The sequence below is a fragment of the Centroberyx gerrardi genome, chromosome 14, assembly GCF_048128805.1.
Source record: "Centroberyx gerrardi isolate f3 chromosome 14, fCenGer3.hap1.cur.20231027, whole genome shotgun sequence".
Classification (NCBI taxonomy): domain Eukaryota; kingdom Metazoa; phylum Chordata; class Actinopteri; order Beryciformes; family Berycidae; genus Centroberyx; species Centroberyx gerrardi.
Window position 1 is genome coordinate 7,585,653 of NC_136010.1, and position 10,985 is coordinate 7,596,637.

The following is a 10,985-nucleotide window of genomic DNA, read 5'->3' on the forward strand; positions in this document are numbered from 1 at the left end:
TTGAATTGTCTCATTGAGTTATGCAAATGTATTCCACATGAGCACAAACATATGCATGCACATGTGCGCCCTAGCAGGAATGCACACCTAGTATATGCAGTAAAAACAAATATATACATACACATTGACAAAAAATGGAAACACCAGCATGAAGGCTCAACAGACATGATGGTTTTGTAATTACTCCTTCTTGTAATGTGGTCCAGAGAAAAGTGTCATCGCTTAATACTAAAACAATGACTCTGAAAGGTCAAAACGATGCTCCAGAAGCCATTTCAACCTCTTGGCAATATTAATAAAAATGAAAAAGTATTCAATTTGGATAACTCTGTAACAGTTTTGCTTTGAGATAGCCTTAACCACATTATCATGCAGGTCAAACCTCTTGGTGAGCCTGGATAAACACTGTTGGTCATTGTAATCCTGGAAGACAGCACTCCTTAAAATGAAGATGGTCACTTAAGGCGCGTTCACAACAAGCATGTTAGGAGCGGTTAATCAAATTCTGAAGTGTTTACTCCTTCAGTTTGGTTGGTTTGGCCAGGCGAGACTAATGTCATTCAAACTATGGTGTCACCAAATAACCGCACTGAGATGCCTGAAAATGTGACTGTCAGTCCTCTAACGAGCAAACTGCGGTGTGGTTTTATTAGTGAGAATGTAATCCAGCCCCAAACCACAGGAAAAGACCCCAAAACATAAGGGTTTATGGGTCTATGGAGACGGATGTTGACATCTGATAGCCAGAAGTTCCTCATGCTTGGAAAGCCTATAGCCTAACAAAATGAAGCGAGGGCAAACCGCAGTCTGGACTGATGCTCATATTCAGCTGTTTCTTCATGTGTTCTTATCTGGTACTCAGACCAGACGTGGTAAACTACAGCAAAGAGTGCAGACAAGTCCATCATAGTCCACCAGTTCGCTTGTGATTGGACAGTTTGAACCTAAATGAACCAAATACAAAAATGCAACAAACTAAACTTTTCCAACATGGTTCGCACCAAAAAAAACTACCTGTAGTTGTGATTGCACGTCGATAATGATTACAGTTAGGACGGCATACACCATACCATATAAGTACTGAACCACTTTCACTATGATAGGTTTTTATATTGCCGTTTCCATTATGTCCTCATAGTTTGTACTTAAACACACACACACACACACACACACACACACACACAAATCCTCCCATTTACTCGGGACATAATCGTCTTTTTCCTCTGCCTTGGACAAAACAATAGAGGGCCATATCTCATATTGTTATGAACCATCACTCTTCATTAGCAATAGTCAGGTGTACAGTTTGTTTTAATTGGCATGTTCATTAAACCAAGATGCCACATCATTACCGCCTTAGAGCTGTAGCTCGTATGGTTTTAAATGTGTAATTAAACATTGGTTCAGTCCTGAGGGGTTTGACCGACAGAGAGAGAGAGAGAGAGGGAGAGAGAGAGGGGTAGAGAAAGAGCGAGAATGAAAGGTACAAACAGCCCAGAGACATTATTAATAAAGATGAAGGACTTATTGTACCATAAACATGCTGTGGAGAACGCAAAGTCCACATGGCTGTATTTTACTACCATGTGGACTTGCATTTTGTGTGTGTGTGTGTGTGTGTCTGTACACATATCTGTATGTGGCTGTGTATGCACACCCCTCCAAACATATTTAAAAGTGTCTTTGTTTAAAACAATCTTGATACATTGATTTGCATTTCTGAAATTTTCTTCTGTCATCCCACCACACCCAATCAAAGATCTTCTCTGCCCCTTAAGCTTAATTTAGTTGAAGGCAGGAGCTCTTCACTGACTTTCACACACACACACACACACACACACACACACACACACATACACACACACACACACACACACACACAAAGGCCCCCAGAGCCTAAAGCCAGCCAGTGACCCTGGAAGGAGTTCCTTCAAGGTTACACGATGTCTTAGGAAAACAATTCAGCTGAGGGAAAGATGAATGTTTATTTTTTCACTCTGGACTGGACTAGCTGGCACTGGGACATCTGAGGTACTGATTTACTACTAACATGCTCTGCCTTGGTATTTAGTATGTCTACTTTAACGTTTTTGATGAACGTTTTTGTAAGTAATTTGCATAGATCTTACTCTAGTGGATCATCTTGCTTGTTTTTCCCATGGCCCTGTCAGTCAGGAGTGAGACACTTTACTGTACTTGTGTGCGATCAAACTCAAAAAGCTCTATCTAATCAATAAAAGGAAGAAAAGATTGCAGTATTATGAAAATGTAACTTAACCTTTGCATCTTAGATTAGTTTATATTAGATTAGTTTGCATGGACTGCTGCCATACAGTGCAACATATTGTTGTATATGCAGTGCTTCTACTGTATGTGTGTAGTGCTTTTATTACACGGCTTTGTTGAATACTCAATTCTGATTGGCCACTGAACGCATTCTGAGGTCTGTTTTTTCTGAATTACAGACCTTTTTCACATCTATCTCTCATATCACTCCTCAGTCAAGAAGTCTGGTCATTTTTGGTAATTTCTAGTCAAATTAATTAGCAACACTTTGAGCCAAAAAGACGTTACTCCTTACTCCTTTTACTGCAGACAAACACTCGGCTAACAGGTTAGACACATGGACACTGCATAAGTGGGATAATCAACAAATTTTTGGGGCTTACTTTACTATAGTTACCAGTTCCCTGTACACTATCCCAATAAAGTAGCCTGATGTTACTGCATTCTCCATAAAATAGATGAAGGCAGCAGAACACCCAGGGAGCCAGAGAGGTGAGATCACATTCAGAAAAAGATTTATATCAATTCCTTAATCACGACCGATCTGCCGTGCGACTGTGCAAAATCTGTTCAGAGGTGCAAACAGATCAAACAAAACTTTCACCCACTCCAGACTGTTTTTATTATCGCAGCCTTGTTGCTGAAAGGGTCACACAGCTCCTGACTGTGTACATTTCCATTCATTTGAAACAAGGGAGTTTACTTTAGGGAATACGTGCTTTTTGAAACAGAGTTTGTCGATTCTCTTCAAACTTGCAATCAAAAGAAATTTGCGGCAGACCACGATCATATGAGCAGCGTGAACATTTGCTGTTCAAACACTCGAACTGCAGTGACACTTGTTCAGGTGTTATTTGCTTTGAAAGTCAATGAATTGGAATTGTCCATTACTTTCAGCTGAATGGAAAAAGCACAATTGACTGAACAGTATGTTGACTGTTATATAACCAGCATACAACAAACTCCAAATACAAAAACGCTTCACTTAATTTTTTATTTTTATTTATTTAACCTTTATTTAACCAGGCAGGTCAATTAAGAACAAATTCTTATTTACAATGACGGCCTAGCAAGAGGACAAAAGGACCTCTCGAAGGGTAAAGGGAAAAGGGGACAAAAAAAAAAAAAAAACACGCAAAAGAAACTAAACAAAGAACAATCCAGATAATACTGGTGTTCTGTTTGTAACTCGACGTCAGTATTTGAATATTCGCATCAGGTTTGAGCTGTGACCCCTGGGCTTGTCCCTGGCATGATGTTTTGTCATATCTGTTACCACCCTGCTCTGTCTGTAAAGTTAAAGCGCCATCTGTCAGCTTTGCACCCAGAGTGTTGTTGAGTGGCAGGTGCTCATGAATCTGCCAACCACCTGGTGTGTTCACTGCAAAAAACCCATTTCAACATGTCATTTAGCACTAAAGTATTGAGCTCTAGTCTTATTTCTCTTTCATAGACAGTAATTGGCATGAGGCATGGCTTGTTTCAGTTTCTGGTTTTCAGGTTCTGCCTCTTAAGAGATATCCACTAAGAATCTTTGCACAATATATACTTTACCAACTTGTATATTTCGAGAATGTTTTAAAATGTTAATAACACTTGTACTTTTGGTAATGTTGAACAAGAAACAGACCTGTTTTACAGTTGCTCATATAGTCTTGAATTCTGTAGAAACTACTTGTCCTCAGTATTAAATCTTTTTTTATCTTAACTGAAACAGTTTATAACTGTAAGTACAAAATTCTCAGTTCCACTCCATGTCTTAAATTATTTTTTAATGAAATTGCAAACGAACAGTAACAGATTAAAAATAAGAATTGCAATAGAAACTATTATAAAACTGTATTTTGAAATGTTTTGCTGATCGTTTCCATTTCGTTTCACTTTTTATATATCTTGAACTGAAACTTGTGTCTGAGTGTTTGTATATTTATTTTTGCACAACAAAAAAAATATTTTTCTCTTAAACCTAGAAATGTATACTGTATTGACTTACATTACAAAGATTAAGCCAGAAAATTTTCACATGTAGCAGTGGCTGGCCTCCAGTGCCAGTTAAATATATACCTTATACACACACACACATACACTCCCCTGCTGAGTTGTTCTGCGGGAACGATGTGTAGAAGAGGGAGTGGGAAAGCGGGCAGCACCATAAAAGTAAGTGTTGACATTGACGCTGCTGTGGTATTGTTGTTTAAGTCACAAGGTTGCCAGGCAGTCTAATTAAACTGTGCAGGCTAGCAAGTGCTTCCTCCCACGAATGTGCAGTCAAACCCAGCTGAGCGAGGGTGTTCTCCATGCAGAAGGGACAAGTAGAGTAGTGAAATTCAAGCCGTGTGTCTGTGTGTGTGTGTGTCTGTCTGTCTGTATGCAAATTAGTAGGTTTTATTTCAACTTAAATCAGAGGAAAAGTATGCAGGTATGACACACAGTGAGGAGAATTATTGGCTAATGTGAACTGCAGTAAGACATCACTAAACGAAATCCCTGATGAGCAGGGCAAACATCAAACAAAAGTATTAAACATGGCATAAACAGTACACATTTATACATTTCCAACCTAAATTGTGATCTTTTTTATTGTACTACTATTACTATTTTTGTATTTTCCCTACGGTATTGTTTGTTTTATTGTGTAACTCCTGCTGCCATTTAGGTCTCCCTTGGAAAAGAGATTTTGAATCTCAGTGGGACTTCCTAGTAAAAGAAAGGCTAAGTAAATAAATAAATAAAATAAACATACATTCCACAGTGCCCTACATAGTCTAATTATGTGTCAAATTGCCTTCAAAGAAGTGGAGGGGGTCCATTTTGTAAAAAAGGTGCTTGGGTAGAACCTTTTTTTTTTTTTTTACAGTCTATGGGTAAAACTCAACGTTGCTTCTAAAACACAGAGCGAGCAAAAACAACAGTATCCGGTTTGAGGTAGAAATAATTTGGGGGAGTGACACTTCTCCCCGTCTCCACCCAAATCTACGTCATATGTGTATCTGTGTGTCTACATATAATGCAGGTGAACCCAACATGCTGTAACTGAATACTGAATACTCCCCCATGGTTTGCCGTATGCAAAATGCTGCGCTTGTTCCTCTTCTCTAAATCACACTCAATCATTCACAATCCTTCCATACTTCACAACCAAGCCGTATGGAAATGCCCATAGCACGAACCTGCAAATTAGATCAGAGCTGCATGCCCGCGATCGCCGAGTGATTGATGAACTGTTTCCCCCCCGTCGACATAATAAAACAAACCATTCGGCGTACAATGTGTATGTGCGACGCCGTGAACGATGAATGCGTCTGAAAGCTAAAATCTTTTGTTTATGTGTTTTTTCTGTTTTCCTCAGCTGGAAGGAGAGGAAGAGCAGAAGCGGTTCGAGGAGGGCAAGGCACGCTATCTGCAGAATAAGGCCAAGAGACTGGCAGAGAAGGAGCGCCAACAATGACGCCGCCGCTCCCCACAGTACAACTACCCCACATAACACATATGAAGGAAAAGAAAAAAAAACCCTCTTTCCTATATATATTAACTGTAGCCTCCTATTAAACCTAAAGTCTGTCGTTATTTTTCTGTGCTACACACCAAAGTGTCCACATACAGCTGTACATGTATCTAAGAGTACATATCTTATTTTATCTTAGGGAGATTTTTATTTAAAGTACTGTTCATGATCACTGTCGGTGCAAAGTGACGGTCTGAGTGCAAGGAAAATGATGAATAAGTGAGTGAATAATAATGAATAAAAGATCCTAAGCGTGAGTCTGGGCTCCTCGGCTCGTGTCCTTGCCTTGTTTGGTGATGATGTCATTGTCTTGGGCATGCCTTGGCAGAGAGGGCACACGCTATCCGTCTTTTCAGCACCGTGTCTTTCACAGAGAAAATCAGCGGCGCTCGGGGGGGCTTTGACTCAACTCGCATCTCTCCCACGCCTGCCCTTCCCCCTCCTCTCCTCCCTCTCTCTCTCTCTCTCTCTCTCTCTCTCTCTCTCTCTCTCCTCCTCTGCCTGTCTGTCACACTCTGACTCCAGCGTTCGCTCTGCCTTACCGTATACTGTCCTTCCCTCTCCCGTCTCTGCTCCCCATCATGTCCCTCATCCGTCTTCAGTCTCCTGCCGTGTCGGTTTCTTGCTCCTCTCAGTCACTCCGTTCGCCCGTCCGTCTCCTCCGGTCTACTCTATTGTCTCTCTCTCTCTCTCTCTCTCTCTCTCTCTCTCTCTCTCTCTCTCTGGATGAAATGTGAGGCCTCCGAACGGTCTGGTGTGTTGATACAGAGACAGAACGAGAATTGTGCGTGTGCTTTAATATTAGCGAATGCGCTTTAGGGATGGGACAATATGCTTATCTCACAATACGATTCGATACGCGGCATGGGGTTCACGATTCGATACGACCACGATACGATGTAATAAATAAAAGTTCAATGACAACAAATAAGTAGGTAGAAATAAACATAAATCTGCAGTTATACTTGTTGTCAATAAACTTTTATTTATTACATCGTATCGTGGCTGTATCGAATCGTAAACCTCATATCACGTATTTATCGTATCATGAGATAAGCACATCGTCCCGTCCCTAACAACAAAGTCTGAATTATGTTCATTTCTGAGCCACAAATCTTTCTAGCGATGGCACTGGCTTGCTAGAATATAAAAATGTCATTACAAAGTGCAAATAATATAGTTTCGATGGAGAGCTTGTGAAATTGTGATGGGCAAGCCGTCTCATTTGTGATTATTACAGAAGAATAAAATGCAGCAGAATATCGCGATTCATTTTTCTGCTCCACAATACGTATTGTGACATTTTTGTTTTGCGATACATTGAATTTTGACGTATCATCTCTGTCTCTGTGCTTGCGTAGGCGAATGTGTAGTCCTCTGTCTGCGTGCTTATGTGTGTTTGTGCAAGTGTGTATGCATGTGCTTGGGTGTGTCCATTCAAGACAACTAATGTGGCATCCATAAGCCCCTGCCCCCAGAGAGGTGAATGTGGTTAATCAGTCAATAAGGAATCAATATCCATATGGCCATGCTAGAACCAAAGAGGCTGTCACTGCTAACCTGGCATAAAGGTTGAAATATTGAGCTGAGATTTTTATTTTAACTGTAAAACATCTGATTTTCCAGGCGTAGATAGGCTTTATTCTGTTCAACAGATGGTAAGGATGAATTTGAAATCAAACCCCAAGTGAAATGAAATGATTGCTAAATAAAGCCCAGTGAAAGGCTTTAAGAAGAACAGAAAGCCACTCAGGTCTAAACCTCAGCAAACGCCTTTTGTGCCTCCCACTACTGTTTTTCTTGCACAGACAGAAACAGATTTGTCATTGGCTCTTGAAGGTTATTGTTTTTCCCTCGGTCCTTCCGGCAGCACAATATGTGTGCTTTTCATTTCCCCCATGAAAATAAAGTTAGTCTCAAGCTGCACCAGGGGGGGATATATCTATTTTTATCCCCAGTGAAGTCCAGGCATCTTGTGGGAGAAGGAGAGTGCAGGAAGGGAGAGGAGGAAGAACACAATGTGGGGAGATGGGATCTATCTCAGATGGAAAGGCAAGACTTGTGGGAAATATGAGCTTATTGAAAAGCATCGGCCTAATGTACGACATGAGCAGACACGCCTGAGCGCTCCTGTACTGCATACATTCACAAAGCATTAGCGTTTCTGGTCATTCACCACGACGTTGCTTCCTGTCTTTGGCCATTTCAGCTGCTAGTGGCTGGCTTTTATACTTAGACACAGTATGGTAACCATGGTTACTTACAGTATGTCAAAGACTAGACTTGGAACGGAAAAGATGACATTATCAAAAATAGATGTTTCTCTTAAAGGTAGCGACAGAATCGTTAAAATCTGCTTTAAATTGCATCATTAGGAAATCAATCAATACCTTGTGCTTGCCTCATATTGAATGCAGTATTCAATACATTGAGTGCAGTATTTGTGTACTCTCTACCTTAAATGGAGTGATTTATAGCATCAAATAGTGCAGCTACTGTAAGGGAACAAAAGTGACAATGATTATAAAGATACTACACTGTCTAACAGCGCACAAACTCAAACTTTCTAAAGAAACAAAGACAGCGGCACCAAAGCAAGCTGCACCTCAAAGTCAGCTGTCTTTTTCTCCTCAGAGTATAATGAGATGGAGGCAAAAACCTGATATCATACTTCCACTCATGTCTTCGCATCAGATTTAGGGGACTAGCGGCCCACTCACCACTGTGTCCCAATGTAGAGAGACTGACAAGGCTACTTAGAAGATGAACGATCCTCCGGGGCAGGAGGAAAGCCATTAGGGGGCTCTGAAGGAGGGATAAACGATAAAGCGAGGCGGCGAGAGAAAACTCTCCGCTTTCATTACTGAGTGACCTGTTTTGCATTTTCTGCTCGTTGTGCACAGAGCTCAGGAAAGTCTCTGTCGTCTGTCATTTTCTGACAGCGGGGGCTTTTACTTCCAGGCACAGAAACCTGAACCGTGTGCATGTTACACTCCAAGGTCACCCGTAAAAATAAGTCCATCAATATTTGTATGAGGCAACACTTGTGTTAAGTTTCTTGGCACGAGCCTCGGACGCTCGGAGACTTAGAATATAGCCTCGTACACTAAAACAACTCGGTGCTTTTTTGTAAAAAAAAAAAAAAATGCTTTGTTTTCTGCTTCCTGGAACAGTTTCACAGAGCAAAGCAACTCGTCCCACATTCAGTCCTCCTCTGGTATCTGGGCTCGGGGCCAGCGGGGCTTTCCTTGCAGAGGAGTAGGTGATGGACCGTGCTTTGTCTGGCCTGGAACCTCCCTCTTGTTCTCCCACAGGGGGACTCTACCGGGAGTAGAACTAAATTAGGCTCCCACTGACTGTAAGGCACACAGGCTCCTCTGCCACAGCAAGGTGGTGATCCTCGGAGGACGTGGGAAAAAAAGTAGATGCTATATATAAGAGAGCACATCAGCGGGACCTTCAAAACAGTGTTAAGTATTTAAGAGCTGCTGTGTGTGTGTGCTGTGTGTGTGTGTGTGTGTGTGTGTGTGCTGTGACGGTGAGAGTGGGGGCAGCCCGGTGCCAGCGGAGCCAGTGGGCGGGAATGCCTTCTGTTACTTTTTACTTCCAGGTCACCTAGCATCACACAGGAAAGGCTGGAGATGGGCCGTCTGATTCTTTTAACTCGAGTCGTTCGCCCCCGTCCGATACTAATGAACGGCTTCATTTGGGTCATTTGATTTCACCTACACAGAAATTGGAAAAAAAAAGAAAAATTCACGGCCAAAGCAGCACTATCGGCTGCTTTTTGTCCCATCATAACGAACGAAAACCCTCATTGTGTTCATTTTTCGACTCGATAGCAGCCGTACAAACTTTCGTTATGCGAGCCTGATTCAGACAATTATCAGAAATATGTTTGATTTGTTCAGTACAAGCCATTAAGTAAGGATAGGAGGCCTGAATTAAATGATGTCCATTGTGCTAATTCAGTAAATTAATTGCTAATTCGTTCTCCCTCTGACCGATGTGTTCAGACAGTCACTGTACACTGATGGTTGGAGAGCGCTTTGAGCATTTAATGACGAGCATGTTTAAGAGTCTCTGAGTTAGTGAGAGATTAGGACTCATGTTCTCGTCTAATGCTGCTGTTGACTGAAAATATTGGAAAATATTTGTGAATCAAATTGCATCATTCACTTTAAAGAGATCAAGTCATTTGTGAGTCTGCCATCGCTAGGAGAGACTGCTTCTACTCATTTTCCTTCACAACCTCTTCTTCCCTTTGGCTCACACACACACACACACACACACACGCACACAAACCTCTTTTTTCTTGCACACTCTATCAACTTCCTCTCTTTCATCCTTTATTTCATTATCTTCCTCCCTGCTTCTATCTTTGCCTCTGATCTGTGATTCACAGAGGCTTATGATGCTGCTATCAGGTCTTGTTGAGTCAAAAAGGGGCTTTTCCTCCTCTGCTGCTGCTGCAGCTTCGTCATCCGCAGCATTATGTCCTCTGCTTTCAGGAAAGTTCAAGAAAACTTCAGGTAGCTTATGTAACAATACTAAACACATCCGTGCATGCTCATAACCCCCATTACGCCTAATACCATTCAAATACAGTGACATTATGCAGTGTTATTAGACTTGTGACAGGTGCACAAGGTAGGCTAAAGTTTCTACATCATTTTACTTCAGAGAAAATAAAAAAATAACAAAAAAAGTTAATTTGAGTTAAAATGGTACGAGGCAACTTTGCACTTTGGTGGCCCCAAGTGGCAGCAGGAGAAAACTCAAAAACTGTTTGAATTTTTTGAAAGTTTGAAGGACTTCATTACCCAGAAATCCTCTAACATGAAGTCAGTAAACAGTGCACTCTTCTGACCTAAATGTCTTCTTCTTAGTGGCTGGAAGGGGTGGAAACGGCGAGGAAAACACTTGGCGAGTCCAGTTTTCTCTCGAGGAAGCGCTCGATCGCTGCTGTTTTTGGATCGAGTTTTGTACTTCGCTCTTAAAGTCCGATTCGTCACCTTCTTGTTCTTTTCCCGCCATCGACCACACTGACACCTGAAATTAATGTGGGAAAATCCCGGGCGTCTCGATTAGGCTTCTCTGCTGCAGCCCCAGTTTGTGATTTAGACTGAAAAGAAAGGTGTATTTTTGCACAAGAATCTCACCTGGTGCAGCTTTAACCTGACATGGCAGCAAA

At 41.5% G+C, this 10,985-nt stretch overlaps 1 protein-coding gene across 2 annotated transcripts in view; it reads left to right on the forward strand.

The window, feature by feature from the left end:
- The window catches only part of acot7 (acyl-CoA thioesterase 7), a 60,859-nt gene extending 54,811 nt beyond the window's left edge, over nt 1–6,048 (forward strand). For both annotated transcript variants that reach the window (XM_071923637.2, XM_071923636.2), the window contains exon 9: nt 5,636–6,048. In XM_071923637.2, the coding sequence (XP_071779738.1) occupies nt 5,636–5,734 (99 nt within the window). In that variant the 3' untranslated portion in view covers nt 5,735–6,048. The remainder of the gene's footprint in view (nt 1–5,635) is intronic.
- The last annotated feature ends 4,937 nt before the right edge of the window (nt 6,049–10,985 follow it).